The 26,361-nt window shown below is 35.4% G+C and overlaps 3 protein-coding genes across 6 annotated transcripts; 1 reads left to right on the forward strand and 2 right to left on the reverse strand.

Moving 5' to 3' along the window:
• Positions 1–1,624: 1,624 nt before the first annotated feature.
• On the reverse strand, positions 1,625–5,251 carry LOC128031525 (receptor expression-enhancing protein 6-like). The gene is made up of 5 exons (XM_052619821.1): positions 4,981–5,251; positions 3,914–4,007; positions 3,604–3,742; positions 2,114–2,282; positions 1,625–1,974 (listed from the first exon to the last, which is right to left on the reverse strand). The coding sequence occupies exons 1-5, from the start codon at positions 5,096–5,098 to the stop codon at positions 1,940–1,942; spliced, it is 555 nt and encodes a 184-aa protein (XP_052475781.1). The 5' UTR covers positions 5,099–5,251; the 3' UTR covers positions 1,625–1,939.
• Positions 5,252–8,462: 3,211 nt separating this feature from the next.
• LOC128031533 (excitatory amino acid transporter 5-like) lies at positions 8,463–16,592 on the forward strand. 2 transcript variants are annotated; one of them, XM_052619842.1, is made up of 12 exons: positions 8,463–8,511; positions 9,305–9,555; positions 10,741–10,820; positions 11,231–11,446; positions 12,185–12,227; positions 12,315–12,525; positions 13,091–13,190; positions 14,016–14,249; positions 14,465–14,659; positions 15,415–15,549; positions 15,633–15,750; positions 15,906–16,592. In XM_052619842.1, the coding sequence occupies exons 2-12, from the start codon at positions 9,313–9,315 to the stop codon at positions 16,056–16,058; spliced, it is 1,728 nt and encodes a 575-aa protein (XP_052475802.1). In that variant the 5' UTR covers positions 8,463–8,511; positions 9,305–9,312; the 3' UTR covers positions 16,059–16,592. The 2 variants fall into 2 exon arrangements, with proteins under 2 accessions (XP_052475802.1, XP_052475792.1); XM_052619832.1 differs by lacking the exon at positions 8,463–8,511 and adding an exon at positions 8,671–9,010.
• Positions 16,593–16,741: 149 nt separating this feature from the next.
• On the reverse strand, positions 16,742–23,643 carry LOC128031541 (ELAV-like protein 1). 3 transcript variants are annotated; one of them, XM_052619855.1, is made up of 7 exons: positions 23,502–23,629; positions 22,303–22,361; positions 20,614–20,791; positions 20,120–20,223; positions 19,526–19,679; positions 19,217–19,442; positions 16,742–19,080 (listed from the first exon to the last, which is right to left on the reverse strand). In XM_052619855.1, the coding sequence occupies exons 2-7, from the start codon at positions 22,336–22,338 to the stop codon at positions 18,753–18,755; spliced, it is 1,026 nt and encodes a 341-aa protein (XP_052475815.1). In that variant the 5' UTR covers positions 22,339–22,361; positions 23,502–23,629; the 3' UTR covers positions 16,742–18,752. The 3 variants fall into 3 exon arrangements, with proteins under 3 accessions (XP_052475815.1, XP_052475819.1, XP_052475829.1); XM_052619859.1 differs by lacking the exon at positions 22,303–22,361 and having other exon boundaries at positions 23,502–23,643; XM_052619869.1 differs by lacking the exons at positions 20,120–20,223; positions 22,303–22,361; positions 23,502–23,629 and having other exon boundaries at positions 20,614–20,762.
• Positions 23,644–26,361: the final 2,718 nt, after the last annotated feature.

Below are 26,361 nucleotides of genomic sequence, written 5' to 3' on the forward strand. Positions count from 1 at the left end.
TGCACAGAGAATGCCATCTCCACTAGCATTCACAAAGTCCTCTTACAATACAAAGTAACCTGAGAATGCTGTTCTACTACAGCTCAGCTTTTAACATGATTAAACAATCATTTAGAGCTTCACACCCTTGTTTACTTCTTGCTCGGAGTCCCAGTGGTACACTCAAACTCCCACTTGAACTACAACTGTTGCCTTCCTTGAACAAATATTGCATATACTCAGTGTCATCACCCAATTAAACACTGTACACACTCTGTGTTATGGCAGATACTTGACCCCTGCATTTGCACAGTATGCTCTTGCATATTAATATCCAAATGCATACACTAACACAAAAGGCACAAAGCTGTTTATTATTTAGTACATATAAGTATTATAAATATTACAGCTTTTGAAAGAGTACAGCACACTTGGTACTTTTTTTTCAGAGAGTGTATATTATTTCCATTAGACGTGTCATTATATTTTGCTCCGTGTGAGCCATGAGACAGGTGCAGTAAAAAGAGCACATAGTATCTATTGATTACAGCTTCCAATATTTCCTGTTATAAAGAATGACTCCTGAAGCAATGGCCTGTTTTCTTTTACAGAAAACTTGTAGCTTGAGGAAGTATAATTATTCTTCTCAAGTTCAGTATACTGAAAGGGTGTAAAATGGCTTCATATTTCTGTCTACTATGGGAAAAAATTTTTTTTAAACATAACAGCTTTGTTGAATAACAGCCAAAAGGAAATTTTATACTGTTTTCCAATACCCATGTAGTGCTTTGATACCCTTAATGTTAAATATTACACTGCTAATACAGAGTTATTCATAGCAAGGCTAAAACTGTGTGTGTGTGTGTGTGTGTGTGTAGCTAAAAATGTCCGGTGTTTGGTCAAACAACTCTAGGCTCACTCATATTCTTACTGTAACTCTCCATAAACTAAAACATTGTTTTAAACGGTTGTCCAAAACGCAAACTACACTGTCCAGTGTCCACTGCAAATATACTGTATTTCCAGTCATGAAGTAAACTTTTGGGATCTCATAAACCCACAATACAACAATGATCCTACTACTCAAACAGCAATCTACAAAGTCAGCTCCTGACCCCTATAGTTACCAGTCTCAATTTTTTATGACATCTTCTTTGAGTCATACCCCCAATCTGCACTGCACTTTTACGCAAATTCTGAGTTCAAGTAGATACTTTTAATGCCCCCTTTAAGTCAGATCTCAGAAACTCAGGGGAACCTCAACTTAAATCAGGGGAGTATTCCAAAAAGCAGGTTATGTGACATATCATACAAAGACTCAAACACAAAACTGATCCTACAGGCCACAACTTCAAAAGTTCAAGGCCACAAATTAAAATACCTGCAGATCAGTATCAGCGGTCTGTTCAAGCCTAAAAGCATGTTACAGAAAGGGATATATGACAGATGGATACGCACATAGATGCACGAGTTTCACGTCCTTAGTTATCATCTAGGTGCATTCCAGAACCAGCAAATTCACCATCATACATCAAAACATACACACTAAAAAAAAGACAACATTAAAGATAAGCCTATATACCTTTTGAGAGAAACAACTTCAGTTTAAGTAATTTGCCCAAAAAAATTAAGAAGACACTTAATATTTAGACATAGATCTTCCCAGTTTTATTTATTAAAAGACAGTGACTTCAACATTTCTTTTATTGCTCAAAGTTCTAAAATATAGGATGAACACAAAACTGTGAAATTGAAATTAAATGTGAAATTCAATTAAATAGTATAATTTGTGGACCATTAGAGAAATTCTAGAACATTTAAGACTGTGCTGCCTGGCTCAGATGCAGTTAAGAATAATTTGGTGGGGTTAGTGACAACCAATATGACAGTCAAAAAATAAAAAGGCAAATGTAAACACAAATCTCCTGGTAAAATGAGTCTTCACATCTTCACCTGTGAATCATTTATTCTTATCACTGTTCAGCAATGTGAAGCCTGTTGGGAAAAGGCAGAGGAAAACAGACCTTGAGTTGGATCATGCAAACATCAATGCAAAACTAGATCAATAAGTCAAGTATTACATAAGACACAACCACTGATGATGGATTTCTGATGACAGGATGCCATGGTTTACCTTCCTTTGCCATACTCTCGGCTGCACTCTTGGCCTTTCCACTCAAGTCACTGACAACGTTGTCGAATGCTGCTTCATGTTTGAGGAAGAAAGGTCTCACCACACGTGTGTATATCATCTGAGAGCCATTCCATGAGACTGGAGCCATGCACCACAGCAGAAACAGGCACTGCAATTAACATACATGTCAACTTCACATTTGCTGCCACTGTGTTCAAAAAACAATGAATAATTCATTTGGATCAATTCACATTAAAATGATCAACAGTAAAGACAAAAGATTTCAATTTCAAATAAAGGCTGTTCTTTTCGATTTTCTATTCAAGAAACAAACCTGAAAAAAAATGCATCATTTCCAAAAAATTATTAAGCAGCAGGACTGATTTCAACATTTATAATAATAAGAACGGTCACTTGAGCACCAAATCAGGATGATGTTTACAATAAAAAACAATTATTTTAAAATGTAATATTTCTCAATATTACCGTTTGCAATTACAGAGTGCAATTTTAATAAAATAAGCTAATAATACACCCTTGGTGAGCATAAGACAAAATAATTTGTATTCCCAATAGTAAAATAGTAAAAAATAAATAAATAAGAAAATGCCAATTCTTGAACAGAATCTCCTTAAAAATCAGTGTACATCCATTTTAAAAATGTTAGGACAACATACAACTTGTTAAAATAAGGATAAGATATTTTATAAATTTACTGGGTTATTTCATGTGAATTGGCAACACGACACTATAATGCTTGTTACAACAACTAGGGATATGCACAAGTTCTCTGAAGTGTCTCCAAAGATCAAAATACCATGACAATATAACCAGATCACATCAAACCCTGAGATATTTTTTCTTAGGAAGTGATCATTAAGATGTTCTTAGGAAAATTCTAACATCTTAAGAAATTTTCATGAAGTACCCTTAGGAACATTCATGCAAGCATCTTGGAATTTAACCAAGAAATGTCGCAATCTCTTTCTTAAGAAGAGCTTTGTGAAAACTTTAACTTGGCCTTGACATACAATTCACCCACCTCATGTTAACCTTATCAATACATGCTTTAACATCTATTCCATGCACATCCACATCAAACTCTCCATATTTAAATGGACTTATCTTGCCATAGAACATCTAATTAAGAAAGATTTTGGTTAGGAAAATTAAATTGGAAAAAAACGCATGCATATCATTTAAGATCTCAGCTCAACTTAGTCAACTGCTAGTTGATTTGTATAAATTGGCTATAAAGTACTCAGTCAAATTTAGAACAAGGATCAAAACTGAAATGAGGCTGTTGGTCGAGTTGGCAGTAAGACAAGCATACTAAATATACACTATGCAAACCTCTCAGCATGACCTACATACCAATACATTTACAGTCCTCCTACAGCAAGCTAACATGGAATGGTTTTCAAAACTGATCTCCAAAATTCATGTAAATACACTCAAGCATAAATGAAATAAAACCAAAAACACCTTACCTTCCCAGCATAGTAGAAGGGAAACCAGAAGAGGAAGATATCAGAGAAAAATTCAGCCACACTGAAGAGTCCATAAACCACCCAGTAGGTTAGCCATTTGGTGTCGTCATCTTTATTGTTACTCTCAATGGCTTTGATGCTGCACGAGGAACATAATGACATGTGAAAACAGGGCAGTCAATGTGAGTTGCTCTCATTATTCTGCTTCCTAAATGCTGTGCAAACACATATGTGAGGTTCTCCAGGTCTAGCATCTGCACCAATACACATACTAGACATTTGTGAAATTTGACAGGTCACACAAACTCACGAGGCATATGCTGGGTATGCGAAACCAATCAAGTTGCAGAGGAGGGAGGCACCATATCCAAATAACAGATAGAGTGCCAGAATAGATACTGCACCTGCAGAACAAACAAGACACATGATCACTGTCATTATTCAAATGAAGAAGGGCATTTAGGAGCAATGATGACATTGTGTTTGGTGTCAGTGTTGACACCTAACAGGATGGAAGAATCACAAACAAAGGCTGTCTACTTATATGTGAACATAAGGTAAGTTGTCAAAGTCTAGCCAATTCTGAACAGATACTTGAGGACGTTTAAAAATAACTATTGGGAGCGGTTACTGGTAGAAGACACCACTCAGGCATTCAAGTAACCAGCCAATGCAGTTAAACCCATGCACCGGAAAACTGGCACTTCATTTGTTTGATGCTTCTCAAACTAGCATGTGTATTTTTTATCTTTAAACAAAGAGCAATAACAGATAAACAGGTGTAAATGCAACAAGGAAAGGACAATTAACCCTCGGGGGGAGGGGGGCTGTTCATACGGCATCTGTTCTTGTCACACACACACGCAAAGCAGAGTAGCCTATGTTTGATTCGTAAATGACTCCTTTTTCATTCGGAGCTATTTGATGAATCGGGTGAACCGATTCTCCAATCCGGTCTGAACTTTACAACGAACCAAACTGAATCATCATAAGTAGCCTAATCATCAGTTTATCGACTCAATGAACCGCAAACTGTCTCTTGATAATTTTTTAATCTAAAATCTTAATAAAACAACAATACATCCCAAACCGTTCATTTGTTCAGAACCAGCGCTTTAAAAGAACCGCTTCGTAAAAATGACTCGGACTTCCCTGGTCTTATCAGTATGACTCCCAGAGCACTTTTGCACTCATTTGCAACATTCACCAAGACTTTACATATGGGTGACAGTAACTTAAGTCAAGAGTTAAAATAATAAACTCATACTTTCCTTAATAAAAGTAAGGCTTAAATTCATAATATAGGCTACACTTTATCCCGGACTAACGTTAATTATCAAATTGATTCCAAACCAAAAATTTAAGCCAGTCACGTACCTGTTGCAATGTACTGTTTCTTAACTCCAGTTTTTTCCTCTAAAACCGCCAGAAAATCCGTTACCACATTCTTCTGTTTAAAAAACGCTTCGTAGCGTTCTGTAACGGTATTTAACATTTTGTCCTTCCTCGTTTATAGTACAGCAGAATGTAGTGACCAATACCAGAATTGTAAACAGTTTTCCAAGCCAGGAAAACTAACACCGTACTTTCACAAAGTGTGTCCCCTCTCAGCACAGCACTGGCTCATACAGACATCTGCGGCGACCAATAGAATCTAATACAAACACATGATTCCACCCACTCACAGGTGATTATGATTCCGCTGAAATGCTGAGTAAGGAGTTGTGCTTTTGACTGAGAGAATGATAGCATTGTTGGAGAGCCTGTAATGAAAGTATGCTCTTTTCAGAAGAACAAAACGTGCACTCCTACTATTTCCTCACCGTTTTCCCCGTTAACTGCAGCCCTGACTGTAGCCTATAAACTGAATGCCAATAAATATCATGTCTAAATTACTTTTCCAATCTGTAAGGCCAATCCAAAAAGCTATTTCGCTATGGGTTCCCTCAGACAACAACAGCATAACTTGTCCTTGTGTTGTCAGTTGTTATCTCGTGTAGAAACAATCAAATTATAATAATAAAAAAAAAAAAACACAGACACGTCTGTTTCATAATTTACGTTTGATAAGTTATTGATTTTCTCATAAATTCAAAACCACCATCATAAATGAAATTCAAAGGCAACCTATATGGCTCTGAAAGGTGGTCTTTAGCCTACTAACTGTTATTGGGTTAGATATATAAAATGAAACCATCCTTCATAATGTCAATATATATTTGTATATACAAATATTATTAACTATTAACTGGGTTTTTTATAAAATGTATGTATGCACTTGTTTATTCGTTCCAAACACATCTGCAATTTTAAAGTTTGCCAGGAGAGGGCGCTCTACTCTTTGTGGACAATGTCCCTATTTCTCTTCTTACAACAACTGTCTGTGTTAGTCTCAATTTAACAATGTTTGGACTTTTAGGTGCTGCATTACTGTTTTGATTTTCATTTAGAAAATTAGTTCAGTGAAGACAGGACACCAGGTAATAAGTAACACATGATAGGTTTCATGATTGATTGCCCTTTAAATAACAATAAAATGTAACAGCCATTAATAATATGTAAATCAAATCAGAAAATGCTATCATTATCATGCTACCTGACATCATCATAGTAGATGTGATCAAACATCAAAGCCTAACTAAACATCTTTGTAATATACTGTAAGTCTGGAGACTTTAAGAATATCAGTCACCAAGCATTTTTTTAAAGATACTACAAAAAATTATTTTGGAATTATATATATTATATATAATATATTCTAGATATATTTGATTGCAAAGTGAGTCAAGGATAGATATCTACATATATGCAGGAAAAACAGATTTCATTTGCTAATAAGATTACATCCGCTAAGCGAATTATACTAATACATTTGGCTAGATTATCATCATGGGCTTTAGAAGCACTGAAAGCTTTTGTGTTGAATTAAGATGTAGTAATATGAAATCCAGATATTAATCTCTTTAAGCCATTTATACAGCTGACTAACTAGCACTATTGTTCTGTAACAGATTTATTGTGATTTAATTTAAATCATTTAGTTATACACATAGTCAGGTTTACTTTTCAGTTTTTCTGGCCTCTAATTATTCTTATTAAAATTTCACTACACTGGATATAATGTTTTTTTTTTTTTTTACTGGAAATGTTATTTTAATTTAATTTAATTTATTTATTTTTATTTTTACTTTACACTTTTTTATGGTCAGGTCAGCATGAATCTATTTAATACTCAGACCATTATTAAAACACCTCTGGTACACACACACACCTGAATTGAGTTAATCTTTAATAGTTGGGTGTCTGAGTTAAATGAGACTATCACGTGTCTGCACATCTCCTGGCTGCTCATGTTGCCAGCAAGGCCACTAAATGGGACAGGCATACCCTAAACTCCTAAAGTCATCAGATCAAATTACAATGGATAACAATGCCATGTTGTGCCTGCTGAGGATGTGCTAATTGTCCAGAGGACTTAATCCTCTTTTCACAGAATTGCGGAAGACTTTTTGACTGATCATTAGCACCGCCATTGAATCTGTGCCTCATTACTGAATGTTTAATCGCTGTACATCTTACACTGAAATGTGTACATCATTGTCTGAAAGCATATTGAGTTTTTTGACTAGTACCTACTAATGATTTTTCAGTGTCTCCATGCTTTACGCAGGTTAGAACGGTGTGACGTCAAAGCAGTCGCAGTCGTTATTTAGTTTGACGATGCAGTCAGTGATTATATCTGCTCCTAAGTAAATGGATTAGTGTTTGATCACACCTGAGAAACCGCTGTCGTCACCTGTAATGGTCTTCATTAGATTTGAGAAATTCCAACCTTTCAAAAAATTGTTTAAAAAGTCTATTCTAAATCCACATGTAGTGGGTTAGTCAGCATCCTATTGAGAAGTCAATGATTTTTGCATGTACACCATAAAATAATCTATACACTATGAAATGGATATTTAAATGTATTTGAATACAAAGATTGAGGCCTACATATTAATTTGCTATTTTTCACTTAAAACTTTGGGGAACACAAATAATGCATCACAGTTTTAGTATTCTGATTTAGTATAATGGGTGTGCTTTTGTCTTGTCTCGTCTCGTCTCGTCTCGTCTTGTTTTGTCTTGTCTTGTTTTGTCTCGTCTTGTTTTGTCTCGTCTTGTCTCTTCTTGTCTCGTCTTGTTTTGTATGTATGGTGAAACAAACTCTAACATGCAGGTGTTCACTCATGTCTTCACACCCTATCAAATATAAGGCGTAAAAGCTCAAAAATAATATAAATAGAATTTCAGAATTCAGTAAAATTCTAATAAGAATATTATTGTTTTTATTTAGGTCCAGTAGTCTGTTTTCCAACTGTTAATTCTGTTTATTTGTAGGGGTCTTATCCACTGGGGCATGCATAAACAATATAACTATTTTATTTATACCGTTATTGTTAGTTGTGTTGTTACATTTGGGTCTTTCATTTCTTGTGTCTTATGTTGTCTTAGGACACATTTGTTCCTTTACCTAAAATGATCAGCTGATAGTTTGTAACACTGTAGTGCACAGTGTTGAGGTCATGAGTGTTGAGTCATGAATGAATTTGCATAAAGCCTTTTAAATTCATACAAATTAAGAAATCAAACAAACCTTCATTTCATGGACTGGAGACCTTCCAACACTGTCTGTTAATTAAATCAATACCCGCTGTACACGCCGATGTCGGAAATGCCTGTAGAGTGCAGTGGCAGAAATCCCATTAAGGCATGACGTTCAAACTAATAAGGGGCATGTCCTTTATCTCTGAATAGCCTCCACCCCATGTGTTCAGAGTAAAAGTAGTACAGCCTTAAAAAGCTGTGAAAACTAAAGAACATCCTTTTGCCATGTGACTGAGAAGTAATGTAGGAAAGGGACAAATGGTCAGTATTTTATTGCATTTAACTCACTCTTCTGACCTGCTACTTTACCATGTGTGGTTTAAGTATGATTTTATTTATTTATTTATTTATTTATTTTTAAATCTAGAAGAGTATTTCATTAGTCTGAGCTTTAATGTTTTCTTCCTATCAAGCCCCCGTTTAGAGTTTAGAACTCTCTTTAGAACTTTCTTTATTAAAATGACACGAACTGTCATCTCATGCAGAAATACAATTTTTTTACGAGATTCTTTATTTTTTTAGAAGGTAATATACTACTAACTCTTTTTAAAATGGATCTGAAATTGGTTGCATAAAACCTAAGTTTTGATTTATGTTTAATATAATTTTAAACTCAAAAACTAATTGGAGCTGTGGTCTGGGTAGTGCATAAGTTCCAGATGTTCAGCTGCTTATGTGGATTTGAGACTGGCTTGTCATATTCCTTTCCTCATTCATTGTTCCCCATATAGCTATGTCATACTTTCATCATTCCTGCAATGTAAGCATTTTTATTATATTTCTTTACAGTAAACCATGATTTATTTTAAACTCATATTGTTCTGAAACTGACCCCACAATGACCTTGGCCTCGTGTTTGTGCTTCACCAATTTATCTTTCCACAGTCAATGGCCTCCAGACTCTGACTAGGTTCTTTTAATACCCTTATTCCTTGTAATCGCCTCTGACTGCACTGTCGTGAAGGCAGTGGTGTGGATCTATACTTGATTGCTTAATCTGTTGTTAGAAAAGGTTTACACAGAAAGGCTCTCAGAACTGTTCCTGCCCACACAGATCTTAGCATGGATGAGAACCGGAGCAGCTCAAGGCCGGCATCTTCCCAGTGCCATTCCCCTTCTGTAAACCCCTTCAGAAATATGGTGGAATATTTCAAGAACCTTATCAAGAACTCAGTATCTCCAAAGTTTCGTGAATGGGCAAAGGACTACTGCAGAAGGAATGGCTTGCTCACCTTATCAGTGTTAGCAGTGATGTCTGGTTGTGTGGTGGGATTCACGTTAAGAAGCTTGAACTTGTCAACACAGGTAATGTGGAATATAAAGATTTTGTTTTAAATAGTTTTTTTGGGACAATTTTTATTTTTATTTTTTTATATATACAAAAAAGGTTGCTATTGAAAAGTTTTATTATATGTAGCCTATAAACATAATTGCACTAGCTACTTAACATTATACAGTCATTGTAGCAATTGAATAAAGAAATGATCCGGATACAAAACAAGTCAAACTCTATTGGCATATAGATTTGCACAGACAATATTATACAGTCATTATAGCAATTGAACAAAGGAATGATCTGGATACGGTAGCACTTTTCCAGTCCTGTTCCTCATATACATACTATGTACTTATTATAGTAATTACAATAACTAAGTAATAACTAGGTACTAACCCTGAACCTACCCCTAAACCTAACCCTACCCCATTTACCTTGTATTACCAGAACTTTCTCAGATAAATACAATGTAAGTACACTATAAGTACATGTTAGTACACGTACTGTAAAATAAAGTGCAACCCTGGATACAAAACAAGTCAAACTCTATTGGCATGTAGATTTGCACAGACAATCATTTAAACTCATCACTTAATAATGAAAAAGCTGAGTTTACAGTAATGCACTTACAGTGCAAATCTATGGCACAAAGCAATGCAGCAGGACACACTATAGCTACAAATGTCTAATATGATTAAACTCACTTATTACTTTGTATGTGCAAAGTTATATCCATTTTTTCACAACATACTCAAGAGTACCATAAGAACTGTTAACGTCAAATATGTAAAGTACATCATACATTCATAACCAGAAGTGCAGTTGCTGAATGGACAATAAATAAAACTTTACAAAACCACTAAACAAGAATTTTTAAAAAGTGAGGGATGTAATCACATGTGCTGTCAATAGCACTTTGCTTTTTTAGAAGCAAAAACACTCCTATAATTTTAAGATGTTTTTGATGACCTTTGCCCTTGAAGCCTTATATCACATATACAGCTATATTTTCCAGCCTATGTGGCATATGTTCTCAAAACTAGCTCTTAGTACTGCTTTTTGATTATGTGACATCTGGCTTTTGTTACCCATAAATAAACTCCAAATAGCTTTCAAGGTCAACTAAGGAGAAACAGGCATTAGTAAAGTCAGCTGACGTAATTGTTTTTTTATTAGCAATGTCACTAAAAGCCATGCTTTCTCTTTTCCCTCAGGCAAAAATCTACTTTTCTTTTCCTGGAGAACTTCTAATGAGAATGCTAAAAATGTTGATACTTCCTCTCATCACATCCAGGTAACCACAGACACCATATCACTGCTTTTTGTTTCTTCACTGAGACCAAACTGAGAATCACTGAGAATTTTTTGTTGTTGTTGTTGTTGACATTTTTGAAAACCTAACAAAACATCTTTCATCAGAAAAAAAAAATTTGCATAATGAGAAATGCTTCATTTCTGAAGTTTTTTTTTTTTTTTAATTAATAGTGGGATAGCTGAATGTTACAAAATGAATATAGAGTCTAAAATGTATTAGAAAAAAAACAATAGATAAGAGTTACTTGAAACAAATAATGGAGATGAATTGCAGTCACCCCCTATTAAAATTAAAAAGAAAAATGTCTGCATATAGGGAAAGTAGATATATGTAAGATATTTTATGTGATATTTATAATAATGATTGAAATGCCAACACTTTCCTTACAGTTTAATGTCTGGCTTGTCTGCTATGGACACCAAGGCCAGTGGACGCCTGGGCCTTCTCACCATCACATATTACCTGTGGACTACATTCATTGCTGTAATCGTGGGGATTGTTCTGGTACTGATTATTCATCCTGGAACTGGCACTGAAAAAGAGGGGCATAAAGCCTCAGGGGGGCCAGTGATGACGTCTGCCGATGCCCTCCTAGATTTGATCAGGTAACTTCACAACAATAACAAAACCTACCTCTCAGAAACAGTTTAATAGAGAGGAGACAGAGAAGACACGTGTAGAAATATGAATAGGATATAGCAGCTGTAGAAAAGAAGTCCCACCATTCAGTTAAAACAGCCAATCAGCTTATTAGTATATAGGTGGCATTTTGTTTCACTGCTCTGCAAATGCAAATCAATATCTGCTCTGCATTATTTCTCATTGAATATTCTTTCACTTAGACTACAAACAACCTGTAGGCAATTCATTTCAGTTTTATTGCTCAGTCTAAGTAACGCTTTGAACTTACATAACCGATTACAAGCTGAAGTCAAGCTTTTCGAGGCTTAAGCTTCCATTTTGCTTTATCCTGTCACTGGCCAGAAGGTTGGAATTAGGTATATTTAGAGAGGCACCCAAGCGGATGTGAATGACATGGCTTTTCACAAGTGCGAAAGATGCTCCTAAGCTCTGGACCAAATTTAATTGGATTGTAGTCAGGGACACGCAAGTATAATTGCTACTTTATAAATAATGCATTGGCTGATAGCCTTTGTCCTCGAAGTCATAACAGCTTTTTAAATTTTATTTTTGCAGTCTTGTACAATAATCAAATCAAGTGATTCTAAAACAAACAATGTGTCATTTTTGGCATTTGCTGGCTAATAGTACACACTATACTTCATATGCTATATTAAAATCTGTGGCCTTATGTATGACTGGTTGTTGTGCTTTTCCAACAGGAACATGATTCCATCCAATCTGATTGAAGCCACATTTCAGCAGGTGAGAGAAACGCATGAAGAACTGAGGAGTTAATCGTCTACAGTGTTTTGTATCTAATCCATTTCCACCTGTGCTCTTCTGTTTCAGTATAAAACAGAGCTTGTGCCCAATTTTAAAAATAGCGAAAAAGCATCACAAGCCAACTTTGTGTACATCATGCCAGACTATGAAAACCCCAAGATGGGTCACCCAGTGTTTCTTGAACTCACTCCTTCTCCTGAAATCCACTACAAGATTGTACCAGGGAAAAGCAATGGGATGAACGTGCTAGGAATTGTGATTTTCTCTGCCACTATGGGTGTGTATAATAGACAACTGTCTTATATAACACTATAACCCTGGTGAAAAAATCAGCTTATATAGACCAGATTATGCTGGTTACTGTTGATTTGGTGTTGTAGTCAGGGAGTTAACCAATCAAACTAGCTGTTTATAGCTGGTTAAACTATTTAAAAAGCCTAATGGGAACATTAGTATACCAGCATCCTATGTTGAGGACTAGCATCCAAAATACTGAACAACATACAATGGAGACCATCAGTGCTGATTTATTTTATTTATTTTTTTCAGCAGGGAAGTAAATATTAATTGTACAATTAAACAGTTTAGATTTGCATTTGTAAATAGGTTTCTTATGCCCAACAAGGGAGTGTGTATTTGATAAAAAAATATATAATTTGTTAGATTTTTTTTTAACTAAATATTATCGGTTTTCCATTTTTATATATTTTGAAATGTAATTTATTCCTGTGATGGCACAGCAAAATTTTGTTCTCTAGTCCTTGCTAAATAAAAGTACTAGTTAAAAAAAAATAAAAAATCTTACTGACCCCAGGTTGGCTTTTTTTTTTATGACTACCCAGGTCTTCTGCTTGGTAGAATGGGATCCAGAGGTTTACCCCTAGTAAATGTGTGTCTTTGCATCAATGAATGTGTCATGAAGATCATCAATGCTGCTATGTGGTGAGTAGAAGTGGATCACTTCACCCAAAATTCCCTAAAAAAAACTAGAGACTAGAGATTTGTAATTTCAGCTATGACGCAAATGTGACCCTGAATCTCAATCAATCTGAATAAATAAGCTTTCCATTGATGTATGGTTTGTTAGGATGGGGCAATATTTGGCTGAGGCACAACTATTTGAATATCTGGAGTCTGAGGGAGCAAAAAAATAAAACAAAAAATACTGAGGAAAATCTCCTTTACAGATGTCAAAATGAAGTTCTCAGAAATGCATATTACGAATCAAAAATTACATTTTTATACATTAAAAGTAAGAAATTGACAAAATATCTTCATGGAACATGATCTTTACTTAATATATACCTAATGATTTTTTGGCATAAAAGAAATCTAATATTTTGACCCTATTGTATTTTTGTATTTTTGGCTATTGCTACAACTATACCCCAGTGACTTAAGACTGGTTTTGTGGTCCATGGTCACAAATGTTCACTATTAGACTACATAACTCAAAAAAAGTCATCACACTTTGTCATGCAAACTTGTTAATCTGTCTTGGCAAATAAAATAGAATCCCAATCCACAACAAATGAAGAGCCAGCTGTCTCTTTAATACACACTTAAATACATAAGTGTACTAGTTTAAAAGGTGCTCAAAGCTTCCTCATTCTACTAAATGAGGTTGGCAGTGGAAAGGTGTTTGTGTAAAAGAGTCAGGCCAACTGAGAAGTTGATTTATTAAGTCAGTAATGCATTTCAAACTCAGTCAAGTGCATGCACCTACAATAAAAAATTATAAATTAACAGTCCAGTCTCTTTGTACAGGTACTTCCCATTTGGAATCGTATTTCTGGTTGCTGGGAAGATCCTGGACATGCATGATCCTGCGGTCCTTGCGGAGAAGCTGGGGATGTACTTCATTACTGTTCTGGCGGGACTGTTCGTCCATGGTGTGATTTTGCTGCCACTGTTCTTCTTCGTGTTCACTAGGAAGAACCCCTTTAGTTATATCCGCGGCCTCCTCCAGGCTCTGGTTATCGCTTTGGCGACTTCATCCAGGTAAAGAATCTGGTTTAAACAGCCTTTCAGCTCGATGCAACAGAAACAAATGTTAATCCATGAACTATTTCAGGGAATAGTTCCATTAAATCACATTAAATTGAAGTGTTTTTCTTGTGGTGTTCCAATGGATTATGAATCTTAACATTACAAATTACACAATGTAAAAACTAGCAACTTTTATTTGTATATTTAAATAATCCCTCTCTTTCCAGTTCAGCTACTCTGCCCATTACAATGAAGTGCTTACTGGAGAACTGTCACGTGGATCGGAAAATCGCTCGATTTGTACTTCCTGTGGGTGCTACTATTAATATGGACGGCACAGCACTATATGAAGCAGTGGCAGCCATCTTCATTGCCCAGGTCAATGAGTACGAGCTTGACTTTGGACAACTAGTTACTATTAGGTAAATTATTACAGTTACATTCAGAAAATTATACATTACTGCACAAAAGTTTTGAATAATTCAAACTTTTACATTTAAAAGAAGTCTCTTATGCCTAAACACGACTGAATCTATTTGATTAAAAAAACAGTAATACAGTAATATTGTGAATATTATTATATAAATAAATTATTACAATTTAAAAGAACTGATATCTATTTTAATATATATTAAAAGGTATTTTTTCCTTGTGATGGCAAAGCTGAATTGTCAGCAGTAATTTCTCCAGTCTTCGGTGTCACACGATCCTTCAGAAAACATTCTAATATATTACAAATAAATACTTTTATTCACATATTAGACGCATTAAATTGATCAAAAATGACAAAGATATTTACATTGTTACAAAAGATTTCTATCGAATAAAATGCTCTATATCCATTCATCAAAGAATCATTTCGTTTCCACAAAAAAAAAAATTTAAACGCTGATAATAATCCATTATAATAATTGAGCAGCAAATCAGCATATTAGAATGATTTCTGAATGATCATTGGACACTGAAGACTTATATTGAAGTAATTGCGGCTGAAAATTCAGCTTTGCATCACAGGAATGAATTACATTTTATAATGTAATAAAAAGTTTAAGTTGAAATATTATTTCACATTACTGTTTGTACTCTATTTTTGATCCAATAAATGCAGCCCAGGGTAAGCATAAAACACCAAGTGCCCCAATGAAGCTGCATGTTGACTTTGATGCTCTGTTCTCAGCATCACCGCTACAGCAGCAAGTATCGGAGCAGCTGGGATCCCTCAGGCTGGTCTTGTTACCATGGTTATCGTTCTTACCTCAGTGGGTTTGCCTCCAGATGACATCTCACTTATTGTAGCCATCGACTGGATCCTGTAAGTACACATACTTAAATACTACAGCATATACACCACAAGTAACTCAATGAAAATCAGTCTCATGTATCATTTTTCATCAGGGACCGATTTCGAACTATGATCAATGTGCTTGGAGACGCATTAGCCGCAGGAATCATGGCTCATGTGTGCAGAAAGGACTTCCAGAAAGACACCCCACCCTCAAACAACTCAGAGAGAGTAAGATATATCCACCATGTGCTCATTTACATATCTATATTCCTAACTAGGAAATAAGCATGTATAGTGTGCAGTAGTGGCTTGTTGCAATAGGCCATATTAGATCAAACCAGCCATATTTGACCGCTGCATAATCACTGTATTTTTTCTTGCAGCGAGATACTGTGATATCTTTTGGAAACCAAAGCGTGCAGAGTTTTCCCACATCTGAGGTTCCACTTCTGGCAAACAGGGACTACATCTTAGAGGTTGTCGGTGATCAGGTGATCGAGAGGCCGACTACCTGTTATAACCTCTGCCAAGTCTAACTTTGACAGACGATACCAAGCAGGAGCAGAAGATGCCTTGACTTCACAAAAACCTTCCCCCCTTTCCTCCCCTTCGTTCCACATTTGTGCCATTCTGTCTTTTTTAAATCACAGATATTACTGTAACCTAAAGTGTCGCCTTTGGTGAACTTGAACTAGGACATTTGGGTGCTTTTGACACCTTAAAATGGGGAGGTTTTGTAAATTATATAAAACATTTTAAAATGTTTCTTCTTCTAGAATTGCCTTAAATGCAATAGTTAGTGACCATAATAATACCACAATAATAAAACCACGTCCTGATATGTAAAAACATTATGCAACTACTAAGTCGACTGGAGCTCCAGATATGGATCATCAGTTGCCTTATCATAAAGTGTATGGTGAAGACAAAATATGATTTGTAATGACTAAGAACAGAGATCTTCATTGTTCATAGTTCAGAATCCCTCTGTTCAATTCGTCTGGGATGGGAAGTCGTTGCGCACTGTAATTACAATTTGTTTATTTTCTTAATAAAAATGAAAACTGTAACATTGTTTTATTATTCATACTGTAAAAGAACAAGAACTACTGGTTATTGGTTTATACTTTAAACTTCGCAAACCAAAAATGCAGAAACTAGCTTAAAAATGTTAGCCCATATTGAGATCTCAGTTCACTAACAGAAACAAATTCCCAAATTTGCTATTTCCTATATTTTATTTCACGACTATGTTAGACAGTAGCTCATAACAGATGTACACTTTAGAGTCAAAAAGTAATTCATTAAAAAGTAAAGCCACTCATCAATATCAACACATAAAACCATGCACAGGCTAAATAAATCCATTCCACCATTCAATTACCTTCCAGTATTTCCTACATCAATTAAGGCTTAAAACAAACCACCATCCAGTAAATTCTACTTGATATATCTCACAACTTCTGTTGACTCTTAAACAGACAGATTTTAATCAGAATATCAAAAAAGATGGACAGAGAGAAGTTTACCATAATTACTATACTGCACATATGCCAAAACGTGCACACACACACACAAAAAAAGAGAATGCCAAGGATGTTTCATATTAATAACGTGTAACCAACAGTGGCTGTAAAACAGCTAATAGTTTCACATGAACCATGAAGTAACAAATGACAATCCAAGTATAGTAAACTGCTGCCTATTACAATTTGACGAGATAGTCACAGTACAAAAACAGACTATTAGAATTAATTGTCAGTCACCAATAATATAAATATTTGCACACACGTACAATACCAACCTTAAGTCTTGTAGCAGAGGGAGCATAAGAATGGTCTGTGCTGAAAATATGTATGTGGGGTTCACAAGCTTGTATTTGGGAGACCTCAGGGGGAGTCAAAGCTGAGGGGCATGACTGTACATCTGTGAGACTATGGGGGAGCCGCTGTCCTGTTTCTAGATTCACCACTGCTCACCTACAGCTGAAACCTCTGGAATAAGTGGAATATGAACCACTAAAGAAGGCTAAATAAACAGCACACCAGTGGCCAAATCAAAGTCAGCCATCATCAGATAACTGAGATGTACATTTAAGATTTGGTCCAATGCCTAAAATACAAGCACTCAAAGTCCTTAAAATACCCCATTTAAATTAAAATGTGGTTGCCAAATATTTCTCATGAGGTCTTTGTGGACTAAACTATTATAGACTGCATCTATAAAAGTCTTGTGTGGACTTATACGGCACCTATAAATGGGTAAATTAAAAAAAAAAATGAATTAAAAGATCAAATAAAGAAACAAAAGCTGAGCAAAACAATATACAATTTAATGATCGTAAATGCCATGTGAAACAAAATGAAAGATTTCAAAAAGGAAACACAAAAGAGAAAAGAAAACAAAAATATCACAAGGCAGTCTTAAAAAGCATATGCATTAGTACTGGATATCCATTTTTTTCAAATAACCAAACTAAACTTAAAGTATGTTTTAGCCTAGAGAAACAGAAACAAAAGAAAATGCAAACCATAAACATAAGATGCTGATGCTCAAACGTTATTTATTTTTTACATAAATACTCAGTACCTAGTATTCAGTCGTCCAAATCCTTTTGGAATATGTTTAGGGATATGCAACCTGCACCTCTGCTGGGGGAAGCTAAACCTCTTTGGTCCATTCATGCATTAGTTATCAGTCTATTCAGAGGGTCCCTTGCAAAAAGTTCCTGCTTTCTTTCTTACCTCTTTTTCTCAATGAAGCACCTAGCATGCTGCATTTAAAACTCAGATTTTAATAAACAATTGAACTGTGTGAGATGGATCACGAGATTCCTGCCAAACCAAAAAGTGCTGCATTATGTAGGATGAAGAAACTGACAAAAGAAAGAAAAATCTGGGTTTTAAATCCAGCATCTGGTGAACGAGGTGATTGACCACATATGGCACATAGCAAAAATATCAGGCTAACATCAGACACACAAATCTGTATGGAAAGTCAAATTTGTCAAATATTGGGATAAACTAGAATGCCTAAAACACTTGCATTTGAAGCATCCAACAGCTTGAATCTTAAAAGAAACGAGATGTCTAAACAAGACTTAGAAACATTAACATTTGCAAAGTCATGATTACACTAAAAAAGTATTTTTTTTTCTTTCAAATCTGCGCCAATTTCTCTGGCTTCGCAGACAACATCACTCTCCTTTATTTTCCTGGCAACCCTACTTTCTACTTGTGTGACTTGCTTGTTTTGAACGACACTTGTAAAATCTTATCCCCGAGGTGGTAGCCGTTGAGATTAGCGATAGCCATGGCTGCTTCTTCATAGTTTGTCATGGTAACAAACCCAAATCCTTTGCACTTGTTGGTGCTGAAGTCGCGGATCACTTTCACATTTGTCACGGCACCAAAAGGCCCGAACATATGCCACAGAATGCCCTCATCTGCATCCTGGCCCAGGTTGTAAACGAAAATACACCAGCCTGATGAGGAGTTCCCAGGCCCCATGTTAACTCCAGACATGCCACTCATGTGGTCCACACTCATTGGAGAGAACCTAAGGACAGGAAATGACAACTTTCAGTTCATCAGATTCACACACACTGTTTTAATGACTAAAAGATTTGTAATTTTTGGGTGAGAGATCCATTTAGGAACGATCTGGTAAGCAAGCGATGTCTGACTTCATTCACCTGAACCTCTGGGCCTGGTGGTGGACGGGCCCCCCAAAGCGGCGAGGCGGCGTGTGGTAGGTAGGTGGAATAAATTGTGAGTTTTTCATTTGGTTGGGACTGGCAGCAAACTTTACAGTGATTGGCTCTGCAGCTCCTGGAGGCTTCTGCCCATTCAAGTCCTTAATTGCGTCCTCTGCCTCTGCTCTCTTATCAAACCGAATGAAAGCCACACCACGAGAGAGTCCTGAAATAAGGATAAATGTAAGCACTTAAATGCACACTAGGACATTCCAAGTGTGACAGACACATTTATGCTTCTCTACCAACCTGAGGCTTGATCAACCAGGACATGGGAGTTGATTATTCTGCCATAACTTGCAAACATTTCTTCTACATCCTTCTGCATCATTGTTTTCGGCAGCCCACTTATGTAAAGGTTGGCATCCTTTATGGTATCAGAGCTTGGCCTGGCATATGACACCTGCCAGGAAGAGCAAAGTTAAAACATCAGATCTTGAAGAAACACCTCCCCTGGAAGGGAATCATTAAAAAAATCTAAATGTAAAAAAAGTGTAACATAAGAAACAAACTTTTGCATTTTTTTCAAATTGAGTTTTTAAACTTTGCTTTTTTTTCCAAATAAGGAACAACCCCAATATCTTGAAAAATATATTTTTACCATGTTTTTTCCTTACAAATATTAAATATTTTATAGAAAAACATTTAAAAAGCATTACATTGACCTATTAAACAAACATTAAAACAGGACTCTTGAAATTTATATAAATATTGAAAAGCCTGATAAAAAGGCCACAACCAAGATGCCATCAGGTCCGAGCAATTCAATCTGCCTTGTCAAAACTGGGGGTCTAAATGAATGACACATGTAACTTTACACAGGAGCACCTTTTGTCACATTACCTTGATAGTTTTAGACTGTAGTCTCAGTCCATTGAGAGTACTGATTGCTCTTTCTGCATCACTAGGGTTAAGATAGTTAACAAATCCGTACCCTAAACTGTGGCCTAGAGAAAAAAAAGAAAAGAAAAGAAAAAAAGGAAAACAATAAAACAAACAAAACAAAAAAAAAGTTGAAACGTTCCAAATACAAAGGAAAAAAACATCCTAATATCAAATGTTAAACTTCTGGGGGAAAAAATTAATGCTACCAAACAAATAAATCCACAATAACTTACACATATGTGGGAAAGGCCTGAGAAAAGGAAACTAAAAATAAGTTGTTTGTGTTAACACTGAAATGATACAATTGTAAAGAAACTGCATCTGAAGTTGCAAATCTTTTAAAAACTTTTTCTAGCAACATCACGCTATATGGAAACCCTGCAAATAAAGATACTGCATGCCTAAAGCAGCGAAGACAAAAAATAATTTCTCAGAATATTTCAAATACTTGCCTGCTACTTTGTCCCGAATAAGTTTCGCAGACTCCACCTCCCCAATGCTGCTAAACAGACTCCGCAGCTCATCTTGGCTCATACTCTGAGGCAAGTAGTTGACAATGAGGTTTGTCTTGCAATCTTTAGGCTCACCAGCCATGTGATCTTCGTAACCGTTCGACATTTCATAGGCCTCCTGGAAATAATAAAAAAAACGTTTGTGACTGTTATACACAATGAAAGCAGAAATCAACATTAAATTGGAATATTTAATGCAAACTCAATGTGCATTCATAAAACCTGGGAAAAAGCTGTAAATAGTAGAACTATATTGATCGCCATTGATACCTGACAGTTTTTTGCCTGCGATTTTGTAAAGGGACTCAAAATTAGGCCTAAACCTTGCTTTTCAATTACTATAGCTGGTAAGCCATTAATAGAATGAAAAACATGCAATTTAAGAAAATGTAATTAAAAACACTCCTATTAATTTGTGGGAGATTACATTAAAGTACTTAAAAGCTAGCCGACATATTGCGTTTTTCCATGTCCCAATAAAAAAAAAAAAATTATATATTTATTTTATTTTTTTAAATCAGACAAACAAAAGTTGTATGGCTAATTTGTGAATTGTTTTATATTTTTCTCTAGGTTACAAATTATGCATTTGTAAGGGAGTAGTTCTTATAAATGCATCAGTGATTATACAAAACATTTTATTAATTTACATAACATAAAACACATCACATTTTAACTCTACATGACACAGAAACAAAAACATCATGCCTCTAAAAAAAAAAAAATGAAACCGTAACACACCAACCATAATTAAATACCTTTAACCAGGAACAAAGTTGCCTTTCAGAGCATATTTTGCCTCCGTCATACTAATATGTAACTTACAAAATCTGCCTGTAACCAGTATGTTCCCTAAATTTGCAAGTCCAATATATCACAAAATGTAACTTAAGTGATACGAATAAATACCAGGCTACGATAGTAAAAATTAAAAATAAAACAAATATGAGCAAAAAGACAGATAAACACCTATAAACTGGACTGCTGTTATTTTACATGCTATAATCAACACTGCCTCCAGTGGAGTTTAGCTGAAACTGCACGTGACCAATTTATTTGATAAAAAATTTAATAAGTTAGTGTACATTTAAAAATGGGTTTAGTGTCTAATTGCACTTCCTCGAGGCAAGAAAATGGGTGAGTGTGATTATTCTGATATCGGACAGTGTCCTATTCATGTAAGAAGGGAGTCTTATGTCTTATGTATTCAACACTGGTAACAGGACAACCTTCAAGGCTGAAACAAACAAGCATTAATACTGACCCTCCTACAACCCAACACTGGAAGATTTGATAAAGTGGCCTGAATCGCTCATAGAAAATTCAGGTTCTCTATTAACTACTTCAGTCGTGAGCTGGTCCCTATAAGCATGGTTAAACTTTGCAGCATAACTTATGTTATGCAACACCTCATAAGATGTCTAGTGCATCTAATTAAAAGCCTACCTCAAATGAGAGCATTTACACCTTAAGTATTGCTTGCTTATCACACAGGCTACAGCACTACATGAACGAAAACAGCCTACAAGCACGAAACATTGCTAACTCCAGTTTAACTGATTCAGTATAACGATAAATAAATGGCTTAAAATCCACATTCAGTCCCTGATGGACACAAATTCTACTCACTTTTAAGTATCTAACGTGTCCCCTTCTGATTGCCATGAAGAGCGTCACAGATGCTGACTCTGAAGACACCAAAAACAAAATAAGGTGATAAAAATACACGCTGACAAAAAGGGATGGGAGTGAAGGCAAGGGCTGGTTTGGGGGTTCAGAGTAAAATAAACACACTAAAATAATGAAAGGGCAAAACAATCAAATGAGCCACCTTCTGATATAACCTGTGGAAAATAAATAACAGCCATAATCCATTAAGAGTGGCGTTTCAGCGTGTATTTTTAGCACCTCACTTTGAGTCTGTCCTGCCTTCACAAAATCTGTTGATATTATCTACACGCTACACTCGTTACATTACAATGTAAATGGTTTTATTTTAGAATAAACACCTTTATGTTTTGTTTTCATAAACAAAAACATCAAGAATTAAGATACTACAGTGTAAATACTAAGAGTTTAAAAGCAAACCTTCCTGTACTGCACTAAGAACCGAAAATCAGTTAAACCGAAATCAGCATTTCATTTAAAATAAACCTAATTATGTTCAACTATTTTCGCCTGCACAAGTAACTTAGTAATAATGATTAAAAACACATTTTACCACAACATGGCCGATAAATTGTAATTATTAACTAGACATACTGCAAGTGACTTTTAAAATATCAATTTGTTACAACCATAGACTGTATGTAATTAATTGATAACAGTTATAACACGCAAGTATTCGTAGTCTGTTGGAAAATAAATTAATGAAAGTAAAAATGACTAAAATACAGTTTAACGTTAATTCCGCCTAGTTGCGAGGACGTGAAATGTACAACTAACGTTACCGCGCAGCAGGACATCGCTCTTCCGGTCACGCTAGTCTAGATTACCTCGCCATTGTTACTGTTTCGTATCTTAGCTACACAACAACATCCTTGCGGCATTACACAGCATGCTGGTAATGAATCATAGATTCAAAAATAGGTCGAAGAATAAAACCGCAAACAACATAGGGCCTCGTTCCCAACACCCCGTCCCCATATTTTCGAGATGACTCGCTCTCTAAATCTCATGTAACTCTGGAGTTCAAACTCGAGCAGGCTGCGCTAAGGGCCTAACCCTATTAAAGCCAGGCCTCGAACACCGAATGCACTTATACACGTTACTAAATGCCAGTTCAAAATACAAAAATCAAACGTTTAAATGTATTTCTGGAGCCTTACCAACTTCTCCCGATCCTGCAATAAAACGAACTCACGCGGAGCTTTAGCTAAACGTTTTTTTTTTTTTTGGCGCTTCGCTCTCCTGACACACGCCACAACAAGGGAACTCTGCAAAGGAAGCGGAAGTCTTAACCCCTCCCACTTTCAAAATCCACTCAGATTCACATAAAGTCACTAATAATAAAATCAGACATTTTATTCTTTTGTTTTATTTTGCAAAGTAAAAAAAGTCCTTGCTGTGTGTGGAAATACAATATCCCTAGAAGAACATGTATTGTGAAGCGACATACTAGTTTGAACCATACACTGTATAGGTTGAACTGATATATCATCAAAGCGATTAACAATAATATATATATATATATATATATATATATATATATATATATATATATATATATATATATATATATATATATATATATATATATATATATATATCAATAATATATATATATATATATATATATATATATATATATATATATATATATATATATATATATATATATATATATCAATAATATATATATATATATATATATATATATATATATATATATATATATATATATATATATATATATATACAAGCATGCAGGGGAAAAGTCACAAGAATTAATTCCATAAGTGCTTTTTATTCTTGGTCCAGGATTCAATACTCTTGTGGGGGCTGATGCCTCATTAGCTGTGCCACTATAATACCAGACATTACCTGAAGATAGAAAGGTCAGGGATGACATTACATATCTTGTAAAGGATCTGGGCATAAATAAATTATAATATAAATCACAGAGCTCACCAGTACAGAGAGAACCACTAACGATATTATAATGATGATGTGCACTGCAAGCAATAAATTCTCCTCAAGTTTAATTTGACAGCCCTAGAATAGAAAAAAAAAAAAATACAATGTGGAGTCTTGCTCCAAACACTCTAATTTAAATTAATTAACAAATTAAGCGTCATTTCCAAGTGTTAAAGAAATATTCCAGGTTTCAATAAGATCTACTGACAAACATCTGTAAACTTCCTAGACAGCAGGCAGTTTTGGCTCAGAACCGGCCCACATCTGGTCCGCATTAAGTCCATCGGGCCAAATGTGGGCCAGATCTGGGTCGAAACTGTTTGCTGTGTACTGATAATATGATTATGTATTGATTTTATAATAACTACTCAAGACATTTTGTTTGTTTGTTTTTACACAAAGAGGTGCAAGATTTTTTTTTCTGTGGTCATTTAATTAAATATAGCTAAACTTGCATTTAACTCATAATATTCCTTATATGTCACAGTGAATAGGAAGCAATGACAGGTCTTTTCATCCATATTGTGACATATATCCAAGTCTAACAGATTATCTAATTTTTTTTACTACATTTTTCATCAGCTAAAAATCCTTCACAGAGAGATATATTGTAACAGTGTCATGAACTGTACAAGGTTTTAAATGGGTGTAGTTTTCTTCCTCACCACCAGGGGGTCATAGTGTGCTCCATGGGTGCTATAAAAGCTGAGGAAGTAGTAGAGTGAGACAGAGGACAGCATGGTGTGCCTTGTGTTACTTCTCTGTACTGGGAGATCATCCTTATTGAGAAACTTGGTTGTTTGCTGCTCAATTGTAAGTAATGCTTGATTGCAACTACTAAATGGTTTTCTGTATAATTTTGATGTTCATGCTTCTATGTATATGTGTCAAATATAGTTCTGAGGCAACAGTAATTGGAGGTTGTCAATCACAAAACTTAAGAATAGGATTTCCCTGAATGTTTGTATTTTTTTTCTGTAGAAGGATTTTGGTTATGGGCTTCCTTTTCCTTATACCTCAACTCATGCTATGGGAATAATGTGGAGGTGCTATCATTGAAGAAGAGACTGATGTACCTGGGCCTATGGGACACTTCATGTTATGTGTCTGGACTTTATCACAACAATCAGTATTCTTTACAATTATAAGGGTTTCTGTGGTTTATTTTACCTTGGGTTAATGTTTGATTTCTACTACTGTTGTTTTATTTCATTTTTGTGTTTTTTTTTTGTGTATGGTAGCAATGGAAATCTATGTAGTATAGAACTGTATTGACAAGTGTTGGTTTTGGATATGTTATGTTTGAATGAAAACAAGAACTTAATTGGCAAACATGTTTGAGAGAAATCTTTATTGATGTAGCTGAGTGTAATATGAAGAAATACAGTTGATCCCTCCTTCTAAAAATTGTATAGCTGTTTTTTTTGTTTGAGAGATAGAGAATCAGTTATAGATGGCGCCAGAACAGGGACAAATCTGTATTCATTCTTAATTACTCTGGTATGCAGAATAAGAAATGGAAGACTTAACTCCTGGTGAGAAGGATGAGAGCGTGCCCAATCCTGATTTTACAGCTGGCCCATTTGTGACACGTAGAGAACCTGTTAAAGAACTCATAAATACATTGAGTGAGCTGTATATTAATTCTGAAGAGGACGATTCCATTGCAGATCCAGATCCACCACCTCATTCTACAACGCCTCTACTACCTGATGAAAGGGAGGAAGCTGACTTGAACTTGTCCCTACAGGCAGTAATAGAGGAGTTAAAAGGACGGGTTGTCAGCCTGGAGAAGTGCAGTGCAGATTGTATTCAGAAGGTGAGCCAGTGCTGTTCACAAGCAGATCTTGATGTTCAGTGTAGATCCCTGGAGGAAAAGTTGGCCTATCACATCGACAGAGAGTGTGACAGAGTTAAACAAATCGTAGAACTGAGTATACAAGACTTGGGGAAGTCTATGGTCGACTGTCTAAAAAGGAGAGATCTACAGATTGATAACAAGCTAAGATCGTGGGTACCAGTAACATCAACTCCAGTATCTATATCTGCTCC

This window comes from Carassius gibelio, chromosome A2 (assembly GCF_023724105.1).
Source record: "Carassius gibelio isolate Cgi1373 ecotype wild population from Czech Republic chromosome A2, carGib1.2-hapl.c, whole genome shotgun sequence".
NCBI classification, from domain to species: Eukaryota; Metazoa; Chordata; class Actinopteri; order Cypriniformes; family Cyprinidae; genus Carassius; species Carassius gibelio.

Bases quoted from the DNA above. Each gene is read 5' to 3' on its own strand.
- LOC128031541 (XM_052619855.1), bottom strand. From the start codon at position 22,338: ATGGCAATCAGAAGGGGACACGTTAGATACTTAAAA. The intron at 20,224-20,613 runs GCAAGTATTTGA...TTTTTTCTCTAG, and splicing joins TATTCGGGACAAAGTAGCAG to GCCACAGTTTAGGGTACGGA. The intron at 19,680-20,119 runs GTAATGTGACAA...TCTTCCTGGCAG, and splicing joins TACAGTCTAAAACTATCAAG to GTGTCATATGCCAGGCCAAG.
- LOC128031533 (XM_052619842.1), top strand. From the start codon at position 9,313: ATGGATGAGAACCGGAGCAGCTCAAGGCCGGCATCTTCCCAGTGCCAT. The intron at 13,191-14,015 runs GTGAGTAGAAGT...CTCTTTGTACAG, and splicing joins ATCATCAATGCTGCTATGTG to GTACTTCCCATTTGGAATCG. The intron at 14,250-14,464 runs GTAAAGAATCTG...CTCTCTTTCCAG, and splicing joins GCTTTGGCGACTTCATCCAG to TTCAGCTACTCTGCCCATTA.
- LOC128031525 (XM_052619821.1), bottom strand. From the start codon at position 5,098: ATGTTAAATACCGTTACAGAACGCTACGAAGCGTTTTTTAAACAGAAG. The intron at 4,008-4,980 runs GTACGTGACTGG...TTTGTTCTGCAG, and splicing joins GAAACAGTACATTGCAACAG to GTGCAGTATCTATTCTGGCA. The intron at 2,283-3,603 runs GTAAGGTGTTTT...TGTTAATTGCAG, and splicing joins CCTTCTACTATGCTGGGAAG to TGCCTGTTTCTGCTGTGGTG.